Source organism: Molothrus aeneus, unplaced genomic scaffold (genome assembly GCF_037042795.1).
Source record: "Molothrus aeneus isolate 106 unplaced genomic scaffold, BPBGC_Maene_1.0 scaffold_30, whole genome shotgun sequence".
In the NCBI taxonomy this organism is placed as follows: domain Eukaryota; kingdom Metazoa; phylum Chordata; class Aves; order Passeriformes; family Icteridae; genus Molothrus; species Molothrus aeneus.
The window spans coordinates 2290452-2311871 of NW_027098964.1; the positions used below are offsets into that span (position 1 = coordinate 2290452).

Below are 21420 nucleotides of genomic sequence, written 5' to 3' on the forward strand. Positions count from 1 at the left end.
CCCCACCGCCCCCTCCCCCACCCCCGATTTTGGGGGGTTTCGGGCAATAAAAACTGGAACTGACGGCACCTGCGGTGTGGGGGAGGGGCTGCCGAGACCCCCACATCACCCTCCCCCAGGTGGGGGCGTGGCCTGAGCCAAAGAGGGCGTGGCCTCCGTCACGAGGGGCGTGGTCAGTGAGCACAGAGGGGCTTTTATTCCCAATGGGGACAAAGTGGGCGTGGCTTCTACTCCAAATGGGCGTGGCCTCAATCGGAAATCCCCCAGTTGACCCCCCCAAAGGGGCGTGTCCTAAACCAATGGGCGTGACCAATGAGCACTTCTTTCCCCAACCCAAAACTGGGCGTGTCCCTGCCTGTGTGGGTGTGTCCCTTATCTAAATGGGCGTGTCCCAGCTGGGCGTGTCCTTCCCCTAACCTCAAAATGGGCGTGTCCCTCCCCTAAATGGGCGTGTCCTCCCCTAACCTCAAAATGGGCGTATCCCTCCCCTAAATGGGCGTGTCCGTCCGTAATGGGGCGTGTCCCTCCCCTAACCTCAAAATGGGTGTGTCCTTTCCCAAAATGGGCGTGTCCCTCCCTAAATGGGTGTGTCCCTCCCCAACCGGGCATGGCCCCACCCCCTTTATGAGTCCCCTACAGGGGTGGGGCAGCACGGGGCGTGGCCGAGCATGGCCCCACCCCCTTTTCTGCATCCCACGGGGGGGTGGAGCCAGGCGGGGCGGGGCCCCGCCCCCTTTATCCATCCCCTAGGGGGGCGGGGCGGCGCGGGGCGGGGCCGGGCGCGGCGCGGGCGTGGCCGCGGCCTTGCGGGCCAGCTTGGCCAGCAGGGGGCTGTGGGGGTGGCGCTGCCGCAGGTGCGCCAGGTGCGCGTCCTGGCTGTCGGCGGTGCCGCCGCACTCCTCGCACACGTAGAGCTTGGCCCGGCGCTCCTTGTAGCCGTAGCGCTGCGCCACGCCGTGGATCTTGCGCAGGTGCGACTCCAGCGAGCAGCGCTGCGTGAAGGCCTTGTCACAGAGCGAGCACTTGTAGGGACGGACACCTGGACACGTGGGGACAGAGGGACATGGACAGTGAATGGGTGACTGGGCATTGTCACAGAGCGAGCACTTGTAGGGACGGACACCTGGACAGGTGGGGACAGAAGGACAGGGCATTGTCACAGAGCGAGCACCTGTAGGGACGGACACCTGGACAGGTGGGGACAGGGGGACATGGACAGGGACCGGGCATTGTCACAGAGCGAGCACCTGTAGGGACGGACACCTGGACACGGGACAGGGGAGTGAGAGGAGGCTGGGGCTGGACTGGTTGCTGTCACTGTCCCTGTCCCCACCCCAATCCCTCCCCAGTCCTGTTCCCACCCATCCCAGTCCCGCTCTCACTGGTGTGGGTGCGCACGTGGCGCTTGAGGTCAAAGGTGTCATTGAACCTTTCCCCACTCCAATCCCATCCCAATCCCATCCCAATCCCACCCATTCCAGTCCCGTTCCATCCCGTCCCATCCCCGCTCTCACCGGTGTGGGTGCGCACGTGGCGCTTGAGGTCGAAGGTGCCATTGAACCTTTCCCCACTCCAATCCCATTCCCATTCCCGTCCCAGTACCATCCCAATCCCATCCCAATCCCGTCCCATCCCGCTCTCACCGGTGTGGGTGCGCACGTGGCGCTTGAGGTCGAAGGTGTCGTTGAAGCCCTTCCCGCAGTAGGGGCAGCGGTGCCGCTTGACCTCGCTGTGGCACTTGAGGTGCCGGTTCAGCATCCGCTGGAACCCGAAGCTCTTGTGGCACACGGGGCACGAGAAGAGCTCGGAGCCCCCCGGGACCCCCCCGGCCACCGGGACCCCCACGGGGACCCCCCCGGCCAGGGGCAGCCCCGGGGGGAGGGGGGCGCCCAAAGGGCCGGATGGGACCTGCAGAGAGAGGGGAGGAAGGGGTTAAATGGGGGGGGCTCCCCCCTTGGGACCCCCCGGTTATGGGGAGAGCCCCCCCCAGTTTTGGGGACCCCCCCCCAGCCGTGGGGGACAGCGCCCCTTGGGAACCTCTGGTTTTGGGGACCCCCAGCCCACCTTGGTGACACCCCTGGCTTTTGGGGACCCCTCCCAAATTGGGGCCCCCCAGTTTTGGAGACCTCCCCGCCATCAGGAATCCCCATCACAGAGACCCCCCATTCCCAGGGACCTCCCACCTTGGGCACCCCCAATTTTGGGGGACCCCCTCCAGTTTGGGCACCCCAATTCTGGGGACCCCCCCCCAGTTTGGGCACCCCCAATTTTGGGGACCCCCCCCAGTTTGGGCACCCCCAATTCTGGGGACCTCCGTGCTCATGGGGACCCCCCCATTTTGGAGACCCCCAGTCTCAGCCCCTTCCCTCCCCAATTTCAGCCCCCCCATTTCACTTTTCACCCCCCATCCCTCCAGCCCCCCCCCCCAAATTTGGGGTCCCCCCCTTACCTTTCCCTTGGGGTGCAGGAAGGGGCCGGGGGGGGCGCGGGGGGGCAGCGTCATGTCCAGGGGGGACACGGGGGACGCGGGGGCCTCCCCCACGGCCGGCTCGGGGTCCCTGCGCAGGGGGCAGCCCCCCAAACAGACTGGGGGGGGGGCACGGCTTTAGGGGGGGGTCCTGCACCCCCAAACCCCCTCCCCAAAACGGGATCCCTCCAAAAACCCCCCCCAGAATTCACCCCAAAAATATCGGGAACCCCAAACCGGACCCGACCCCCCCTCCCCAAAACGGGATCCCTCCAAAAAACCCCCCAAAATTCACCCCAAATTTGACCTCCCCCCTCCCCAAATCGGACCCCACACTGGGGACCCCCCAAACGTGCCCCCCCCCGCCCCCCCCATGGCAGGAGGAGGATTTGGGGGGGCCCCTCCCCCGCTCCTCTCCCCCGCCCTTTTGGGGTTCCCCGGACCGGTCGGACGGCTCCGGCCGCGACACCCCAAATTACCGCCCGAATTACGCCCCAAATTAGGGGTTTCCGGCGGGTGGCGCCCGCGTGGGCCCCGGGGGGGGGACGCCACCCCCGCCCCCCCCGGGGGGACACGGGCGACACCCAAAAATCCCCTCCCCCACCCAAGCCAGCAGCCCAAACCCCCCTAAAATCCCCCCAAAATCCTCCCCCAACCCGGGTGTCCAAACCCCCACCCCAAAAAGGGTCCAAGGGGTCCGGGCACCCCAAAGTCCTCCCCAAACCCCCCCTGTCCCAGAGTTTGGGTGGGATTTGGGGGCTGAACCCCAATTCTGTCACTAAGGGGACATCCCTGGAGGGGAAGGACGTCACCCCAAAACCTCCAAAATCTGAAACTCCTGGATCCCCAAAATCCCGGAATTCTTTAGCCCTTCCACACACCTCCAAAACACCCAGGACTCCCCAAATTCCTGGGACCCCCCGAGTTCCTGGGACCCCCCAAACCCTGAGGCTTCTCCCCCAAATTCCGGGGTCCCTCCAAACACCCGGAACCCCCAAATTCCTGACACAGCCCCCCAGACTTCAGGGTCCCCCCAGCGCCTGAACCCCAAAGAACACCTGGGTCCCCCCCAAATTCCTGAGCCCCCCTAAATCCCTGAATCCCCCCAGATCCCATCTCCCCATGGATCCCGGTGCCCCCAGATCCCCGGGCCCCCCCAGATCCCATTTCCCGATGGATCCCAGCCCCCCCAGATGCCCCCCCATACTGGGCACGTAGATCTCGGCCCGCTGCTCGTCCGGGAGCTCGCTCCAGTTGCGCTTGGCCGTGGCCACCACCGGCTTCTTCACCAGGAACGCGCGCGGCATGGCCGGAGACGATGGATCCCTGATCCCGATGGATCCCGATAGATCCCAATGGATCCCGATAGATCCCGATGGATCCTGATTGATCCCAATGGATCACAATGGATTCTGATCAAACCCGATGGATCCTGATGGATCCTGATGGATCCTGGTGGATCCCTGACCCTGGCCGATGGATTTCAATAGATCCCAATGGATTCTGATGGATCCCCTGATCCCACTGGATCCTGATCCCGATGGATCCCCCGCAGGATGCTCAGTCAGGTTCGATGCTGGGTCCCCGTTGAGTTTGATCCCAGATCCGGAGCGTTTGGTCAATACCCACAGCCGGCCCCAAATCCTTGGGCAGTTTTGGTGCCGGATCCCAAAAATTTGGTCACAATCAGCACCAAACCCCAGATCTTTGGTGGGTTTTGATGCCAGATCCCGAGGGTTTGGTTGATTTCAGCTCCTGGTGGGGTTTGGTGCTGGATTCCCAATCCCGGTGCTGGATCCCGGATTTGGGCTCAGATCCCGGGGATTGGGGCAGTTCTGGTGCTTGATCCCGGTCTGGCGTCGCTGCGATCCGCTGTCACCGCTGTCACCGCTGTCACCGCTGTCCCCACCCGCTGTCCCCCGCCCCGAGCCCCGCGCTGCCCCCTCAGCACCGGGGCTGCCTGCGCTGTCCCGGGGCTGTCCCGGTTGTGCCGTCCTGGTGCCGGTCCCGGCTCTGTTATCCCGGTCCCGCCTCTGTTATCCCGGTCCCGGCTCTGTTATCCCGGTCCTGGCTCTGTTATCCCAGTCCCGGCTCTGTTATCCCGGTCCCGCCTCTGTTATCCCGGTCCCGGCTCTGTTATCCCGGTCCCGCCTCTGTTATCCCGGTCCCGGCTCTGTTATCCCAGTCCCGGCTCTGTTATCCCGGTCCCGGCTCTGTTATTCCAGTCCTGGCTCTGTTATCCCAGTCCTGGCTCTGTTATCCCGGTCCCGGCTCTGTTATTCCAGTCCTGGCTCTGTTATCCCAGTCCTGGCTCTGTTATCCTGACTGTCCCGGTGTTGTCCCGGCTCTGTTATCCCGGTTGTGCTGTCCCGGTCCCGGCGGTGCTGTCCCGGTCCTGTCCCGCTGCCGTCCCAGCCGTTCCGTGCCGTTCTGTTCCGTTCCGTGCCGTGCGGTGCCGGTGCCGGCGGTGCCGCCCCGCCGCGCGTCCCCCGTCCCGCCCCGCGCTGCTGTCCCGGACCGGTTCCGCCGGTCGGGCCGGGCCGCGCCGCAGCCGGAGCCGGTCGGGCGGGCGCCGCTTGGGAAATAACGGGGGAGCCCCCGCCCCGGCCCGGGGACAGCGGGGACATCAGGGGACAGCACCGGGGGGCATTGGGGGACAGCACCGGGGACATCGGGGGACATTGGGACATGGGGACATCGCAGGACACGGGAGGGCATTTGGGGACATTGGGACACGGGGACATGGGGACATCGGGGGCGCCTGGGGACATCAGGGACACGGGTGGGCATTTGGGGACATGAGGACTTCGGGGACATGGGGACAGAGGGACAGGGGGACATTGTCCTGAGGGACGTGGGGACATCGGGGACATTGGGGATGGGGACACGAACACTTTGAGGACACGGGGACAGAGGGACGCCAGGACCGGGGTGTCAGAGGTCACCGGGGGGGTCACCTGCACACCCGTGTCACCATGGGGGGGTCAGGCTGTCCCCGGGGGGGGGGGGGGGGGGGGTGTCACCTGCCCCTCCCCCCTCGGTCCGGTCCGTGCGGGCGGGGCGGGGCCCGGGGGGGGCGGGGCCGGGAGCGCGGCCGGTCCGACCGGAGCGGGGGGGGGTCACGGGGACAGGGGGAGACACGGGGACATGGGGGGGACATTGGGGACACGGGGACGACACGGGGGGCAGTGGGGACATGGGGGGAGGGGACACCGGGGGGGCTCTGTGGGTCCATAGGAGCCCCCAAGCCGCCTGTGGGTAAACCCGCCCCAATGACGTCACTCTACATGATGATATGACGTAACACACGCCGGCTGTGACATCACCGGGAGGGGCAGAAACCTTGGGGGGGGGGAGGGGAGCGCTGTGACGTCACAACCTCCCCTCCGGCGCTTCCCGCGAGCGTTCCGAGGGGCGTGTGACGTCACGGAGGACGGACTGTGACGTCACGTTGCTCCCGGCAGCTTCCGCGGCCATGGCGGGGGAGTGACGTCACGTGGAGGGGGGCCGGTTTGCGGTGACGTCACGTTGCTCCCGGCAGCCCCCGCGGCCATGGCGGGGGGGAGTCCCTGGGCCCGGCTCGCGGCCGCGCTCGCGCCCCCCGCGCCCCCCGCCCTGCGCCGGCCCCGCCCCTCTCTACGTCATCAGGTGTGCGACGGGAGAGAGGGGCGGGGCCGGGGCTGGGGGGGCCTGGGGTCTCCTGGGGGGCGTTTGGGGTCCCTGGGTGTGATTTGGGGTCACTTGAGGGGAATTTGGGGTCACCCGGGGGATGTTGAGGTCACTTGGGTGTATTTGGGTTCATCTGAGGGGGATTTGGGGTCCCTTGAGAGGAATTTGGGGTCCTTGAGGAGATTCGGGGTCCCTGGGTGTGACTTGGGGTTCCTCGAGGAGAATTTGGGATATTTGGGTGTGATTTGGGGTCAATTGAGGGGAATTTGTGTTGCCTGGGGATGATTTGGGGTCCCTGGGGATGATTTTTGGTTCCTCAAGGGGAATTTAGCGTCCCTTCAGGAGAAGTCTTTGGTCCCTGCTGGAGCCATTCGGGGTCCCATGATGCGGGGGGGGGGTCCCTCCGGGGGTCTCAGCGCCCCCTCCCCAATCCCCAATTTCAGACGGAGCTGCTGCTGCTGCTGCTCGATTCCCCGCCGTGCCCGGATGGTTCCGCGGGGGGCGATGATTCGAGCTCCGACGGTTCCGCTCCCGACGGTTCCGGTTCGGGTCCCGGGGGGGCTCTGCTGGCGCTGCTGGCCGAGCCGCCCCCGGGCCCCCCCCGCTCGCTGCTGCTCGTGGCCGCTCTCTCGGTGCTCGCGGCCCGCGGGGACCGCTCGGGGCTGGCGGCGCTGGCGGCGCTGCTGCAGCGCCCGGGGGGCGCGGGGGGGGCCCCGGCGGCGGCCGCCGAGTGCCTGCGGGAGCTGCGCCGCATCGGGGCCGTGCCCGGGACCCCCCTCGGGACCCCCCCCGAGACCCCCCTCGGGACCCCCCCAGGGACCATCGGGACCCCCGGGACCCCCGGCCGGGGCTGCCCCGCGCTGCAGCCGCTGCTGCTGCTGAGGGCGGAGGGGGCGGGAGGTGAGTGGGGGACACCAGTATGGACTGGGAGGGTCCCAGTGTGTCCCAGTATGGACCGGGAAGGTCCCAGTATGGACTGGGAGGGTCCCAGTGTGTCCCAGTATGGACTGGGAAGGTCCCGGTGTGTCCCAGTATGGACTGGGAGGGTCCCAGTGGGTCCCAGTAAAGATTGGGAGGATCCTGGTCGGTCCCAGTAAAGGTTGGGAAGGTCCCAGTAAGGACTGAGAGTAATCCCAGTAAGGGTTGGGGGGTTCCCAGTATGGACCGGGAAGGTCCCAGTGGGTCCCAGTATGGACTGGGGGGAGACCAGTAAGGGATGGCGGGCGGGTGGGGGATCCCAGTGTGTCCCAGTAAAGGTTGGGAGGGTCCCAGTGGGCCCCAGTAAGGACTGGGAAGGTCCCAGTGGATCCTGGGGAATCCCGCAGGTAACTGGGCAGATCCCAGTAAATCCCAGTACATCCCAGTCTGGTGCTGGGACTGTCCCTGGGGGGGGGTTGGGGGATCCCTCGACCCCCCCCCGACCCCTGATCCCTTCCCCCCCCCCCAGATCCAGCGGATCCCTGGGGAGAGGCGGGGCTGGATGCCGGTGAGTCCAGAGACCCCAAAAATCCCTGGAACTCCCCCCAAATCCCAGCGATCCCCCCCCCCACATCCCAACCCCCCCGGGACCCCCAAATCCCGGAGCCCCCCCCAGTTCAAGACCCCCAAACCCCAGAGATCCCCAAGATTCGCCCCCTTTGAGACCCCCCCCATTTCAAACCCCCCCCCAACCCAACCCCTCCATTTCTGACGCCCCCTCCCCCCCTCCAGGCTCTGCCTTCGGCCTCGCCCCCCCCGCCCGGGCCCAGCTCCTTCATCTCCCTCATTTCGGTGCCGGGGGGGGCGTCCCGGGAGCGCCCCCGGTTTTGGCCTCAGCGGACCCGGCCCCGGTGCAGGCGGCGCTGCTGGGGGGGGCTCTCGGCGCGGGGGGGGCGCCGCGATTGGCGGCGCTGGCGCTGCACCCCGCCCTGCCCCCCCCCCTGCGCCTCTTCTTCCTCCTCTGCCTCCTCCAGGGGGGGGGCGGGGACCCCCAGAATCCGCCCCGCCCCCCCCCGGAGCTGCCCCCCCATTTGGCGGCCGCGCTGTTCCCGGGGGGGGGCGGCGGCGCCGGGGACCCCCCCGAGCTGTTCCTGCCCCGTTTCGAGGCGGCCGCGGCGCTTTGCGCCCCCCCCCAAATCCCGGGGGGGGCTGCGAGACCCCCGACCCCCGACCCCCCCCAAATAATCGCGGGGGGGCGCGAGTGGCTCTGGGGGCTGGTGGAGTTTTTGGGGGGGGGTCCCCCCGATGTGTTCTGCCGGGCCGTTCTCGCCTATTGCCGCCGATTCGGGGGGGTCCCGGGGCGGGAGTTGGGGGTCGCGGCTCAGAAATTATTGGGGGGGGGTCACCCCGCGGCCTCCCCGCACCTGCTGGAGCTCGCCAAGGTTTTGGGGGGGTCCCTGGGGGGGGCTGTGATGGCGCAGGTGCTGCGGGCCCGCCCGCCCCCCCCCGGCTCCCCCCAGCTCCGGGCGGTGCTGAAGGTGCTGCGGGACCCCCCCGGGACCCCCCCCCAAATGCTGCCCCAGCTCCGGGGGTACCTGCGGAGGGCGCTGGCGGCCGGGGGGGGCGGCTGGGGGGGGGCTCAGGGGGTCCTGAGCGCCGCCGCCCCCCTCCTGCCCCGCGGGGGGGTCCCGCTGTGCCCCCCCCCGCCCCGGGACCCCCCCTCATTTTGGGGAGGGGGCGACCCCGACCTGTGGGATCGCTGCCGCCTGCAGGGGGCGCTGGCGGCCGCGCTGGGCCCCCCCAAATTGGCCGCGGTTTTGGGGCCCCCTCCGCGCTGCGCCCCCGCCCCCCCTCCCCAAAACGGCTCCGGGGGGGGGTCCGGGGGAGGCGCCCCCCCCTCGCTGCTGCCCGCGCCCCCCCCGCTCCGCCTCCGCTGCCTCCCCGGGCCCCCCCCCCCGTTCTGCGCCCCCTCCGGAGCCCCCCAGGACCCCGAGGGTTGGGGGGGGGCGCTGCTGGCGGGGGGGGGGCGGCCCGTGCCCCTCCCCCTGCGGCTGCGCCTGGAGCCTCTGGGGGGGCCCCAAACCGAGGGGACCCCTCCCCAAACTGGGGACCCCGGGACCCCTCCCCAAATTGGGGCCCCGCCCCCCCCCGTGCTGGCGCTGCAGGTGCTGCTGGGGGGGGGCGGGGCCTGGGCCGAGGGGGCTCTGGCGGCGCTGGGGGGGGCTCTCGGGGGGGTTGGGGGCGGGGCCGAGCTGACCCTGACCCTGCGCCCCCCCCGGGACCTGCCCCCCTCGCTCGAGGCCGCCGCCATTTTCAGCCCGGGGGGGGAGACCCCTCAAAAAGGGGGAGGGGGCTCGTTCCTGGCACCCCTCCCCCCGCTGGAGCTGCCCTTGGGGGTCCGGCTCCGCCCCCTCGCCTTCCCCCCGCCCTGGGACCCCCCCCGGGCTCGTGGCGCCTTCGAGGCGCTCTGGGGGGCGCTGGGGGGGGGCCCCGAGACCCTCCTGGTGCTGGGGGGGGGTGCGGCCGCCCCTCCCCCCGCGCTCGCCCCCCTGTTGGTGCCCTCGGGGGGGGGAGGGGCGGAGGGGGGAGGGGGATGGGCGCTGGCGGCCGCCGCCCCCCCCCGGGGGGTGGTCCTGGCGCGGGGGGGGCCGGGGGGGGAGGGGCGGGTGCGGGGGCAGCGGTGGGGGGGGGTCCTGCTGCTCGCGCGGCTGCTGCGGGGGGAGGGCGGGGCCTGAGCTGTCGTGACATAGCAGGGGGGGGGAGGACCTGTCAGGACATGGCAGCCCCAGCCTCTGTTTGTGACCCCCCCCCCCCCCCAAAAAAAAACTTGGAAAGTGTAAAATCTGTGTCCGGCTCTGTGAGGGGGGGCCCCTGGGGGTCTCTCTGTGGGGCTGGGGGCTCCCATGGGGCTGGGGGTGTCCCTCGAGGTCTTGGGGGGGGGTCGGGTCCCAGTACACGGGGAGGGGCTTAAAAGCCCCCCCCCGACCCCAAACCACATCTCCCATCATTCGTTGCACTTCCAACTTCCGCCATCTTTCCTCCCCATGGGCGCCGCCATCTTTATTCCCTCCAAAATGGCGTCTCCCGCCGCTTCCGGCGCGCTCGGACGCCACTTCCTCCTAATTCCCCTCCCATCTAAAATGGCGGCTCCGGTTCGGGTCCGGGTTCCTGCCGGCGCTTCCCCGGAGCCGCTCCCGGTCCAGCTCCTGCCCTGCCGGGTCCAGCACGACGGACCCGCCCCTGTGGCCGCGTTCCTGAGGGCGCGGCCCGGCCCGGGCGGCGGTGAGGGCCGCGAGGGGATCCTGAGGGGACCCTGAACTGGGGGGGTGGGATTGGGCTTGAAGGGGTCGGGCGGGGGGCTCTGGGAATGGGGTGGGGGCCGGTTTGGGGGTCTGGGTCGGGTTTTTGAGGGTCCCAGGGAGGTTCTGGGGGGGTGTTTGGGGGTCCCAAGGACGTTTTGGGGGTCCCGGGGAGGTTCTGGGGGTGTTTTTGGGGTCCCCTCCCAGATCTCTGGGCCTCGTTCCGGGGGCGCCGTTTGGGGAGTCCCAGGCAGGTGTTGGGGATCAGGGGGAGGTTTTTGGGGATCCCAGGGAGGTTTTGGGCGTCCCTCCGCCCCTCACTCTGTCCCCCCGCCCCCCCAGATCTCTGGGCCTCGTTCCGGGGGCGCCGTTTGGGGGGTCGGGAGCTGCCGCTGCCCCCCGGCTACACGGGGGTGGTGCTGAGGGGGGGGGAGCCCGGAGAGCCCCCCCTGGGCGACCCCCAGGTGAGGAAGAGACCCCCAAAATTCATCCTTGGGGCAGAGACCCCTCCCCACCCCAGACCCCCTCCATGGGGCTCAGACCCCCCCCCCCCCGCCTTTTCCCCTCCCGGGGGTCTCAGCCCCTCCTGGGGGTCTCAGCCCCCCAATTTCCCCTCTTGGGGGGTCTCAGCCCCATGTCCCCCTGCCCTTTGCCCCCCAGGCCGGGTCGGTGACAGTGACGGGGACGTTCGGGGCCATCACGGACTGGGGGGGTGACACCGTCCCCCCCCCCGGGCGGGGCCTGGCCCGGGCCCTGCAGTGGGGACCCCTGGCCCAGGCCGTGAGTCTTCGGGGGGCACTTGGGGGCACATTTTGGGGGGGTTGGGGGTGCATTTGGGGGACTGGGATCACATTTGGGGGAGCTGGGGTCACAATTTGGGGGCTTGGGGTCGTATTTGGGGGGGTCGGAGGGTTCTGGGGTCACATTTGGGGGGGTTGGGGCCATGACTGGGGGGGTCTGGGGTCACCTTTGGGGGATCCAGGGTCTCATTTTGGGGGCTTGGGGTGTCATTTGGGGATTTAGGGTCACATTTGGGGGGGTTTGGAGTCACCTTTGGGGGCTCTGAGATCACATCTGGGGGTCCAGGGTCACCTTTGGGGTTTGGGGTCACATTTGGGGGGGCTGGGGTCACATTTGGGGGTTCAGGGTCACTTTTGGGGGGCCTGGGGTCACATTTTGGGTTAGGGGCACATTTGGGGGGTCTGGGGTCACATGTGGGGGTCTCTGGCCCCCCCTGACTGTGCCCCTCCCCCAGCTCCACGCCCCTGTGACTGCGGACAGCGAGGAGGAGGCGGAACCATGACAGGCCACGCCCAGAGGGGGGTGGAGCTTGTGCAAGCCACACCTTTCCATGACATCAATGGATCAACTGCAGCCATGCCCACCTCATTAACATAGCTGGTCACACCCAGTGGGTGGGGCTTGTTTAACTCAGAGTGCCTGGAGCCCCTCCCAGTGTGGGTGGAGCCTGTGGAAGCTCCACCTACTTTATTTAAAAGACCAAATATGTTCATAGGAGGCTCCACCCACAAATGTTGCCTCCCCCACTGTGGGTGGAGCCTCCCAAAGCCACACCCACACTCGATGCCATGTCCACAGTGGGAGGAGCATTCCAAAGCCACTCCCACAGTGGGCGTGGCCTGATCAACCCCCACCCCTTTATGGTCAATAAAGGATTTGCAGCGCCAGGCGTGGGCGGGGCCAGGTGCTGTTTAATGAGCGGCGCCAGGTAACACAGGGGGCGTGGCCCAATGGGGCGTGGCCAGACCTGGCAGGGCGTAGCCTGGGTGTGTCCTGCGTGGGCGTGGCCCGGGTGGGCGTGGCCTCACCATTTCCCGCGCTTGCTCCAGTCCTTGGGGGTGAAGTGCAGGCACTTGGCGTCGATGCGCAGCAAACGCTTGAGCATGGCGCGCTCGTGGCCCTCCACGATGTCCTCGGACAGCGTCAGGATGTACTGACCCTGTGGGACAGGTGTGCACAGGTGGGACAGGTGTGTCAGGGTGTACTGACCCTGTGGGACAGGTGTGCACAGGTGGGACAGGTGTGTCAGGGTGTACTGACCCTGCACAGGTGTGTCAGGATGTACTGACCCGGTGGGACAGGTGAGACAGGGTGTACTGACCCTGTGGGACAGGTGTGCACAGGTGGGACAGGTGTGTCAGGGTGTACTGACCCTGCACAGGTGTGCACAGGTGTGTCAGGGTGTACTGACCCTGCACAGGTGTGTCAGGATGTACTGACCCTGTGGGACAGGTGGGACAGGTGTGCACAGGTATGCACAGGTGGGACAGGTGTGCACAGGTGTGTCAGCCAGATGTCCAAAGGGGGACACAGGGAGGTATTTCATGGCCCCCCAGGTGTGTTGGGGTCCCACCTTGTAGTAGTTGATGAGGTTCAGGTACTGCAGGGTGGAGATCACGTCCTCCTTCTTGATGCTCGTGATCTCGCTGATCTCACTGGGGGAGGGGCAAATCAGGGGGGGCTCCACCCCCTGACCCCCCCCCCCCCCCCCCAAAACTCCCCAAAATCCCCCAGACCCACCTGACACCCCCAAACCCCACCCAGGTTGGGAAAATGAGGGGGTGGAGCCTCAAATGGGGGCGTGGTTAAACTTTGGGGGCGTGGCCTGGAGGAGGTGTTCTGCCATGCTCAGCATTGATTGACAGGTGGGGCGGAGTCTCAGGTGTGGCTTTTGGCAGGGTGGGTGTGGCCTGGAGACGCTGTCGTGCCCTTTGTGGTGGGCGGGGCTTTGGGGAGGGGGAGGATCCTTGTGGCCCAAAAGGGGCGTGTCTTCTGTAAATGGGCGTGGCCTGAATAAGCTGCCCATATTGGGTATTGCTCAGTGTAGGCGGAGCTTTGGGAAGAGGTGGAGCCTCAGAGAAAGGGGTGTGGCTTTGTGAAGGGGCGTGGCATGAGTGACCTGTCAGTATTGTGAATTCTGCTGTGTGGGCGGGGCTTTGGGAAGGGGTGCGGGTCTATAAGGGGAATGTGGCTGCATGGAGGGGGCGTGGCCGTGGGGAAGGGGGCGTGTCCGCGGGAAGGGGGCGTGTCTCACTTGATGGTGATCTGGGGCCGCTCGCCAGCCTCGGCCTTGAGCCCCATGAGGATCTCCAGGATGGTCTGGGACCAATAACTGCGGTACGAGAGCAGCCCCAGGTCCGAGAGCGGCTTCTCGGGGGTGCCCGTCTTGCCCTCCACCTTGGACAGCTCGTAACCTGCGCCAGGTGAGACAGGTGAGGGGCTGGGGAGGGACGGGGGACACCGAGGGGACAGGCGGGGACAGGACTGGGATAGGTGGGACAAGAGAGGGACAAATGGGGGACAGGGGACAGGTGAAACAGAGGGGACAGGTGGGGGACAGGGGACAGGTGAAACAGAGGGGACAGGTGAGGGGGACAGGGGACAGGTGAAACGGGGGGGGACAGGTGAGGGACAGGTGAGGGACAATGGGAGAGGTGGGACAGGTGATGTGGGGGGGGGAGGGGGATTTGGGGTAGGATTTGGGATTTCCCAAGGGTTTGGGGTGAGTTTGGGGTGGGATTTGGGTGTTCCCAGAGTTTGGGGGTGGAATCTGGGATGGGATTTGAGATTTCCCAGGGTTTGGGCTGGGGTTTGGGCTGGGGTTTGGGGTTCCCCAGGGTTTGGGGTAGGGTTTTGGGGTGGGATTTGGGATTTCCCAGGGTTTGGGGAGGGGTTTGGGGTGGGGTTTGGGGTTCCCCAGGGTTTGGGCTGGGGTTTGGGGTGGGATTTGGGATTTCCCAGGGTTTGGGGTGGGGTTTGGGGTGGGATTTGGGGTTTCCCAGGGTTTGGGGTGGGATATGGGGTTTCCCAGGATTTGGGGTAGGGTTTTGGGTTTCCCGGGGTTTGGGGTGGGATTTGGGATTTCCCAGGCTTTGGGCTGGGGTTTGGGGTGGGGTTTGGGGTTCCCCAGGGTTTGGGGTGGGTTTGGGGTGGGTTTGGGGTTCCCCGGGGTTTGGGCTGGGCTCTGGGGGCACTGACTGAACTCGATGAGCAGCTTGCCGTAGCCGCGGCGCTGGTACGGGGGCAGGGTCAGGATGCAGGCCACGTTGTAATCCTCGGTCGACTCCTTCTCCTGCAGGAAACCCCAGCATGGGACCCCAGAAACTTCTGGGACCACCTCAGAAACCCACGGGACCACCCCAAAAGTCTCTGGGACTGCACCTGAAAATTCCCCAGGATCGGATCCCAAAAACCCCTGGGACCACCCCAAAATCCCTCCTGGGAGCTCCCAAAATCCCTCAGCAATTCCCAAATCCCCTATGTCCCCCCCTTCCCCGCTCCTCCATCCCTCAGTGCTCCCATCCACTCCCTCAAACACCCGAATTTCCCCCCAAATTCTCCCCAAACCCCTTCCAGACCCCCCAAATCCACCTCAAATCCCCTCCAAATTCTCTCAAATCCCCTCCAGACCCCCCAAATCTCCCCCCAGTCCCCTCCAGACCCCCCAATTCCCCCTCCAATGCCCCCCAGACACCACAAATCCCCCCTAAATCCCCTCCAGATGCCCCAAATCCCCCCTAGACCCCCACAAATTCCCCTCCAGGCCCCCCAAAGCCCCCAAAATCCCCTCCAGACTCCTCAAATTCCCCTCAAATCCCCTCAAAATCCCCCCAAATCCCCCAATTCCCCCTCAAATCCCCTCAAAATCCCCCCAAGTCCCCCAGGCCCCCCACCTTGGAGAAGTAGCCCACGATGTGGAAGCCTTTGCAGTCGTACTCGGTCATGACGTAGAAGAGGAAGGGGTCGGTGTCGTAGTAAAGGGTCTTGTGGTCCAGGAAACACTTGGCCAGGAGGCAGAGGTTCTGGGAATAGCTCTGGGGAGGGGTCCCAGGGGGCTCAGCGGGGGTGGGATTGGGGGGAGCCCCCCGGGACCCTCCCCAGAGCCCCCCAAGCCCCCCTGACCTTGTTCTTGCGGCCGTCGATCTCGAAGAAGGAGATGGTGCCCTTGCGGTAAATCTCATTGCCAGGGGGGTGCCGCAGGTCACACTTGGTCTGGGGGGGTTTGGGGGGGTTTTTGGGGGGGTTTTGGGGGGGGTTGGGGTGGGGGATGGAAGGGGAAGATCAGGGGTGAAAATGGGGAGGGAAGAAAGGGAGGAAAAGGGAAATCGGGGAGAAGAAATGGGGGGAGTTTAGGGGGAGGGAATTGGGGGTAAGAGGGTGTCTAAATTCCCCCCTAAAACTCCTCCAAATCCCCTTGAAACCCCCCCCAAAATCTCCTCAAATCCCTCTGGGGATGCCCCAAATCAGGGATCCTTGTGTCCAGCTTTGTCCTGCCTCTCAAAACTCCCCCAATCTCCCTAAAACTCCCCTAAAACTCCCCCAAATCCCCCTAGAACTCCCCCAAACCGCCCTAAACTCCCCGAAACTCCCCCAAATCCTCCTGAACTCCCCCAAACTCCCCCCAAAGCCCCCTAAAATTCCCCAAATCCTGCTAAAACTCCCCCAAGCTTCCCTGAAACTTCCCCAAATCCCCCTAAACCCTCCTAAACTCCCCTTAAACTTCCCTGAAACTCCCCCAAATCCCCCTAAACTCCCCCCAAATGCCCCTAAACCCTCCTAAACTCCCCTTAAACCTCCCTGAAACTCCCCCAAATCCCCCAAATCCCCCTAAACTCCCCCCAAATGCCCCTAAACCCACCTAAACTCCCCTTAAACCTCCCTGAAACCCCCCCAAATCCCCCTAAACCCACCTAAACCCCCCCAAAAATCCCCCTAAACCCATCTAAACTCCCCTTAAACCTCCCTGAAACTCCCCCAAATCCCCTAAACCCACCTAAACCCCCCCCAAACCTCCCTGCCCCCCCCAAATGCCCCCCGTGCCCCCTTTACCAGGTGCCTCTGCAGGCAGCGCAGGCTGTGGCCGTACTTGAGGCAGAACTCGCACAGGTAGAGCACCGGGAGCCCCGTCAGCTCCTGCGGGTACGGAGAGAAGTACCAGGGCTTGAGGCGGTGCCGGCCCAGCTCGATGCACTCGATGTTCTTCATCCTGGTGACGATGTCGTCGTGGCTGCGGTCGGACACCAGGCTGCCCGTCATCCTGGGGGCTGAGGGGGCTCCATCCGAGGAGTCCTGGGAGTCCTGGGGACAGAGATGGGGACAGAGGGTCAGGATTGGGAACAGGGATGGGGACACCAGGCTGCCCGTCATCCTGGGGGCTGAGGGGGCCCCATCCGAGGAGTCCTGAGAGTCCTGGGGACAGGGATGGGGACAGAGGGTCAGGATTGGGGACAGGGATGGGGACACCAGGCTGCCCGTCATCCTGGGGGCTGAGGGGGCCCCATCCGAGGAGTCCTGGGGACAGGGATGGGGACAGGGATGGGGACAGGGATGGGGCAGCCCCTCCCCCCCGCTGTCCCCAAGTGTCCCAGGTGTCCCAAGGATGTCACACAAGTGTCACAGGTGTGTCCCAGGTGTCCCAGGTGTGTCCCCAGGTGTGTCCCCAGGTGTGTCCCCAGGTGTCCCCAGGTGTGTCCCCAGGTGTGTCCCCGGTGTCCCCACGTGTGTCCCCAGGTGTGTCCCAGGTGTGTCCAGGCGTGTCTCAGGTGTCCCCAGGTGTGTCCCCAGGTGTGTCCCCAGGTGTGTCCCCAGGTGTCCCCAGGTGTGTCCCCAGGTGTGTCCCCAGGTATGTCCCAGGTGTCCCCAGGTGTCCCCAGGTGTCCCCACCTCGTCTGTCCCCAGACACGCCGATTTCCTCTTCCGGCCCGGCTGTGCCGCCACCGCCCGGCGAGCGGAGCCGTTCTGGGGGGAGAGAGGGGGGCGTCAGCACCTGGAACCCCCCCAAAGCACCCCCAAAATCAGCCCCAAAACCACCCCCAAAATACCCCAAAATCACCCCGAAATATCCCAAAACATCCCAAAACACTCTTAAAACACTCAAAAATTACCTCAGATTTACCCCAAATCACCACAACCCCCCCCAAATCACCATAAATCACCCCCAAACCACCCCAAAACTGCCTGAAATCCTCCCAAATCCCCCCAAAATCACCCCAAATTGCCCAAAATCACCACAAAACACCCCAAAACTGCCCCAAAATAACTCCAGATCACACCCAATGTGTGATTGGTGTGTTACTGGTCACCTACTGGTGTTACTGGTGTGTGATGGGTGTTGCTGGTTGGTTACTGGTGTTACTGGTCAGTTACTGGTGTGTTACTGGTCCATACAGGTGTTACTGGTGTTACTGGTCCATCCTGGTGTGTTACTGGTGTGTTACTGGTGTTACTGGTAGTAGTTACTGGTAGTTATGGGTTATTACTGGTGCGTGATGGGTGTTACTGGGCCGTACTGGTGTTACTGGTGTGTTACTGGTGTTACTGGCGTGTTACTGGTGTGTTACTGGTCCATACGGGTGTGTTACTGGTTGGTTACTGGTGTGTTACTGGTCCATACTGGAGCCGGGCTCACCTGGGGGAACACGGACGCTTGCGAGGTCTCGGTGGGGGCGGGGACGGGCGTGGCCGGGGACACAACCTCGACCTTGCGCTTCTGGGACCAGTGCAGACCAGTTCAGACCAGTTCAGCTCATCCCAGTCCATCCCAGTCCCTCCCAGTCCATCCCAATCCATCCCAATCCATCCCAGTCTGTCCCAGTCTGTCCCAATCCATCCCAGTCCCTCCCAGTCCCTCCCAGTCTGTCCCAGTCTATCCCAATCCCTCCCAGTCCATCCCAGTCTGTCCCAGTCCATCCCAATCCCTCCCAGTCCATCCAGTCTCTCCCAATCCCTCCCAGTCCATCCCAGTTCATCCCAGTCCCTCCCAGTGTTCCCAGTACACCTGAGGAAGGGGAGGCTCAGGGGACACCCGGCTGTGGGGACAGGGACCCCTGGGGACAGGGACCTGCCAGGGGCCATTTCTGGGGCTGCTATTGGGGCCAGCTGGGGACACTGGGGACATTTGGGGACCCTGGGGCCACTGGGGTCATTGGGGACAATGGGGTCACTGGGGACCCTGGGGACATTGGGGACATTTGGGGACCCTGGGGCCACTGGGGTCATTGGGGACAATGGGGTCACTGGGGACCCTGGGGACATTGGGGACATTTGAGCCATTGGGGACCCTGGTGACATTTGAGGACATTGAGGGACCCTGGGGACATTTGGGGACATCTGGGGACATGTGGGGCCATTGGGGACATTTGAGCCTTTGGGAACCCTGGAGCCATTGAGGACCCTGGGGACATTTGGGGACATCTGGGGACATGTGGGGCCCCCGGGCGTTACCGTGGGGCGCTGGGGGGGCTCGGCCTCGCTCTCCTTGGGCAGGTGCAAGCGGAGCGTGATTGGTGGTGGCCCTGCTGGTGGCCCTGCTGGTGGCCCTGCTGGTGGCCCCGCCGGTGGCCCTGGTGGCCCCAGGGGTGGCCCCGGTGGCGGCCCCGGTGGTGGCCCTGGCAAACTCTTCCCGCTGGCCACCGGCAGCGCCAGCTCCAGGCTCTTCCTCTGCGCCGGGAGGAAGAGGAGGGTTTAGGGGGACACCCAGGGGACACCCAGGGGACACGGAGGGGACAAAGCCACCACGGCTCGGGGCCCTCCCGGCACCCCCCGCGCCCCCTCCCCAGGCTCCTAAAGGGGGTGGGGGTGGCCTCGAGGGGACAGGGGTGTCCCCAAGGGGGCAGGGGTGTCCCCAGCGTCCCTTAAAGGGGTTGGGGATGTCCCCAAGGGGTCAGAGATGTCCCCAGAGTCCCCTTAGAGGGGTCAGGGATGTCCCCAGAGTCCCCTTAAAGGGGTCAGGGATGTCCCCAAGGTCCCTTAAAAGGGTCACAGATGTCCCCAAGGAGTCAGGGATGTCCCTAAGGTCCCCTTAGAGGGGTCAGGGATGTCCCCAAGAGGTCAGAGATGTCCCCAGGGTCCTCTTAGAGGGGTCAGGGATGTCCCCAGGGTCCCTTGAAAGGGTTGGAAATGTCCCCAGGGTCCCCTTAGAGGGGTCGGGGATGTCCCCAAGGGACCAGGGATGTCTCCAAGAAGTTGAGAATGTCCCCAGAGTCCCTTGAAAGGTTCAGAAATGTCCCCAAGGTCCCCTAAAGGGGCTGGGGATGTCCCTGAGGGGTCAGAGATGTCCCCAGGGGTCCGGGGTGGGTCCTGGGGATGTCACCACCCCCCAAGGGGTGTCCCCAGGGGATGTCCCTGCCATGGGGGTGAGTGTCCCCACCTCGAGGGGGTTTGGGGACTCCAGGTCTGTCCCCAACGGCTCCGAGTGTCCCCTGTCCCTGTGTCCCCCCCGTGTGTCCCCTCAGTGCTGGCCCTGCTCAAGGCTGTGCTTGCGCTGTCACCTGCACCTGTCCCAGCTGCTCTCCTGTCCCGACGATGTCCCCTGTCCCCATCCTGCTGTCCCCACGTCACCTCTGTCCCCGTGTGTCCCCCATGTCCCCGGTGTCCTTCGCTGTGTCTCCCTGTCCCCCCATGTCCCCATGTCCCCCCATGTCCCCTCTATGTCCTTGTGGCCCCCATGTCCCCCCATGTCCCCCATGTCCCCCCCTGTCCCCCTCACCGTGTCCCTGTCGGGGGAGCCGGGCCGTGACCCGGGCAGGCCGTTCTTGGTGGGGGTTTTGGCCTCCTTGCGGGGCACCTGCACCCGCTTCAGGTCCAGCCGGTCGTGGGTCACCCACTCGTCCAGGCGCTTGTTGACTGGGGACAGGGGACACACACAGGGTGACAATGCCACCCCAGCACCGCCGGTGTGCCCACCCCGGCCCTGGGGACACACACAGGGTGACAATGCCACCCCAGCACCCATCCATCCCTGGGGACACACACAGGGTGACAATGCCACCCCAATGCCACCCATGACCCCCCAATGACCCTTGTGACCACCCTCTGTCTCCCCCATGTCCCCATTTACCCCACATGTCCCCCATGTCCCCCTGTGTCCCCTCATTTCTCTATGTCCCCCCATGTCCCCATCTCCCCCACGTCCCCCGTGTCCCCCACATGTCCCCGTGTCCTCATGCCCTCATATGTCCCCATATCCCTGTGTCCCCCCTGTCCCTGCTGTCCCCCCATGTCCCCTCGATGTCCCCCCTGTCCCCGGTGTCACTCACAGTCGATGTAGTGCACGTAGAACAGTTTCCTCCCGCTGATGTCCTTCACGCTCAGGATCTCGGCCAGTGCTGCAACGAGGGGGGGTCACCACTGACCCCCTTCTGGGGATCCCCCCCAGGGACCCCCCAAAACCCACCAAGGACCCCCCAAAACCCACCCAGGGATCCCCCAAAACACACCCAGGGACCCCCAACACTCCCACAGGGATCCCCAAAACCCACTCAGGGACCCCCAAACCGCCCCAGGGACCCCCCCAAAGCCACCACAGGGACCCCCAAATTCCCCCCAGGGACCTCCCCCCACTCTGGGCTGTCCCCAAACCCCCCCCATTACCCCCTCATGTCCCTAAACCCCCTTGGGACCCCCGACACCCCCGGGGGCCAGGCCCCGCCCCTTCCTCAGACCACGCCCCAAAAGCGCCCCGCCCCTCAGCGCAAACCACGCCCCCTCTCACTCCCCCGCCCCTTCCCTTCCCCAGGCCCCGCCCCTCCCTCCCGCTTCCCGCCCTTTGCCTCAGCCCCCGCCCCCTCCGCAGCCCCGCCCCCATGTCCTGATTGGCCGCCCCCCGCGCTAAGCCCCGCCCCGACTCACGCCACTCATCCTCGTTGTCCTGGTTACGGCGCAGCACGGGCAGGCGGCAGCCCTCGGACACCTCCCCCTGCGGGGGCGGGGCCTCGTCAGGGCCGGGAGGGCCCCAAAACCCCCTCGGGGGATTCGGGGGGTCCCCGAACCCTTCGGGAGGCTCCCGGAACCCCTCTGGAGGGTCCCCGAACCCCCTGCGCGCTGCCCCCCCCCGCCCGCTCCCCACCTCCGCCATTCTCCTCCCGGCCTCCGCTTCCGGCCGGCCCGACGCGCTTCCGGGATGCGGCCACGCCCCTTTCCCTTTTTAGCCCCGCCCCGGCTCCGCCTCCGGTTGGCGGGAGCGCCCGTGAGTGGGCGGGGCTTTCCCGGCAGCTGCGTCACGTGGGGGCGCGCGGCGCTTCCGCGAGCGGCGGCGCAAGAGGGGGA

The 21420-nt window shown here is 66.1% G+C and overlaps 4 protein-coding genes across 6 annotated transcripts; 2 read left to right on the plus strand and 2 right to left on the minus strand.

Annotated features, from left to right (window-relative positions):
• Window positions 1–554: 554 nt before the first annotated feature.
• Window positions 555–4348, minus strand: OVOL1 (ovo like transcriptional repressor 1). Its single transcript, XM_066570731.1, has 4 exons — window positions 3675–4348; window positions 2450–2586; window positions 1644–1908; window positions 555–1039 (listed from the first exon to the last, which is right to left on the minus strand). Exons 1-4 carry the CDS (start codon window positions 3772–3774, stop codon window positions 747–749), a joined length of 795 nt encoding a protein of 264 aa, XP_066426828.1. The 5' UTR covers window positions 3775–4348; the 3' UTR covers window positions 555–746.
• A 1594-nt stretch (window positions 4349–5942) lies between these two features.
• Window positions 5943–9789, plus strand: LOC136569866 (basic proline-rich protein-like). Its single transcript, XM_066570220.1, has 5 exons — window positions 5943–5953; window positions 6009–6115; window positions 6479–7036; window positions 7584–7622; window positions 7847–9789. Exons 1-5 carry the CDS (start codon window positions 5943–5945, stop codon window positions 9787–9789), a joined length of 2658 nt encoding a protein of 885 aa, XP_066426317.1.
• Window positions 9790–10000: 211 nt separating this feature from the next.
• Window positions 10001–12041, plus strand: RNASEH2C (ribonuclease H2 subunit C). The gene is made up of 4 exons (XM_066570750.1): window positions 10001–10336; window positions 10696–10817; window positions 11014–11133; window positions 11609–12041. Exons 1-4 carry the CDS (start codon window positions 10099–10101, stop codon window positions 11654–11656), a joined length of 528 nt encoding a protein of 175 aa, XP_066426847.1. The 5' UTR covers window positions 10001–10098; the 3' UTR covers window positions 11657–12041.
• KAT5 (lysine acetyltransferase 5) lies at window positions 11806–21289 on the minus strand. Of its 3 annotated transcripts, none has more exons than XM_066570659.1 (14): window positions 21221–21289; window positions 21004–21070; window positions 20412–20480; window positions 19862–19998; window positions 18598–18813; window positions 17783–17863; window positions 17038–17112; window positions 16204–16452; window positions 15277–15366; window positions 15048–15188; window positions 14374–14446; window positions 13409–13568; window positions 12728–12809; window positions 11806–12313 (listed from the first exon to the last, which is right to left on the minus strand). In XM_066570659.1, exons 1-14 carry the CDS (start codon window positions 21227–21229, stop codon window positions 12179–12181), a joined length of 1584 nt encoding a protein of 527 aa, XP_066426756.1. In that variant the 5' UTR covers window positions 21230–21289; the 3' UTR covers window positions 11806–12178. The 3 variants fall into 3 exon arrangements, with proteins under 3 accessions (XP_066426756.1, XP_066426755.1, XP_066426757.1); XM_066570658.1 differs by having other exon boundaries at window positions 14353–14446; XM_066570660.1 differs by lacking the exon at window positions 18598–18813 and having other exon boundaries at window positions 14353–14446.
• Between the last annotated feature and the right edge of the window lie 131 nt (window positions 21290–21420).

Excerpts from the sequence above, each read along its gene's own strand:
- OVOL1 (XM_066570731.1), bottom strand. The coding sequence starts at position 3,774 with ATGCCGCGCGCGTTCCTGGTGAAGAAGCCGGTGGTGGCCACGGCCAAG. Across the intron at positions 2,587-3,674 it reads GGCCGAGATCTACGTGCCCA|TCTGTTTGGGGGGCTGCCCC; the intron begins GTATGGGGGGGC and ends CCCCCCCCCCAG. Across the intron at positions 1,909-2,449 it reads TCCTGCACCCCAAGGGAAAG|GTCCCATCCGGCCCTTTGGG; the intron begins GTAAGGGGGGGA and ends CTCTCTCTGCAG.
- LOC136569866 (XM_066570220.1), top strand. Across the intron at positions 7,037-7,583 it reads GAGGGCGGAGGGGGCGGGAG|ATCCAGCGGATCCCTGGGGA; the intron begins GTGAGTGGGGGA and ends CCCCCCCCCCAG. Across the intron at positions 7,623-7,846 it reads AGAGGCGGGGCTGGATGCCG|GCTCTGCCTTCGGCCTCGCC; the intron begins GTGAGTCCAGAG and ends CCCCCCCTCCAG.
- RNASEH2C (XM_066570750.1), top strand. The coding sequence starts at position 10,099 with ATGGGCGCCGCCATCTTTATTCCCTCCAAAATGGCGTCTCCCGCCGCT. Across the intron at positions 10,337-10,695 it reads GCGGCCCGGCCCGGGCGGCG|ATCTCTGGGCCTCGTTCCGG; the intron begins GTGAGGGCCGCG and ends CCGCCCCCCCAG. Across the intron at positions 10,818-11,013 it reads CCCCCCTGGGCGACCCCCAG|GCCGGGTCGGTGACAGTGAC; the intron begins GTGAGGAAGAGA and ends TTTGCCCCCCAG.
- KAT5 (XM_066570658.1), bottom strand. Across the intron at positions 14,447-15,047 it reads TCGTGGGCTACTTCTCCAAG|GAGAAGGAGTCGACCGAGGA; the intron begins GTGGGGGGCCTG and ends GGTTTCCTGCAG. Across the intron at positions 12,314-12,727 it reads ACCTCATCAACTACTACAAG|GGTCAGTACATCCTGACGCT; the intron begins GTGGGACCCCAA and ends CCTGTCCCACAG.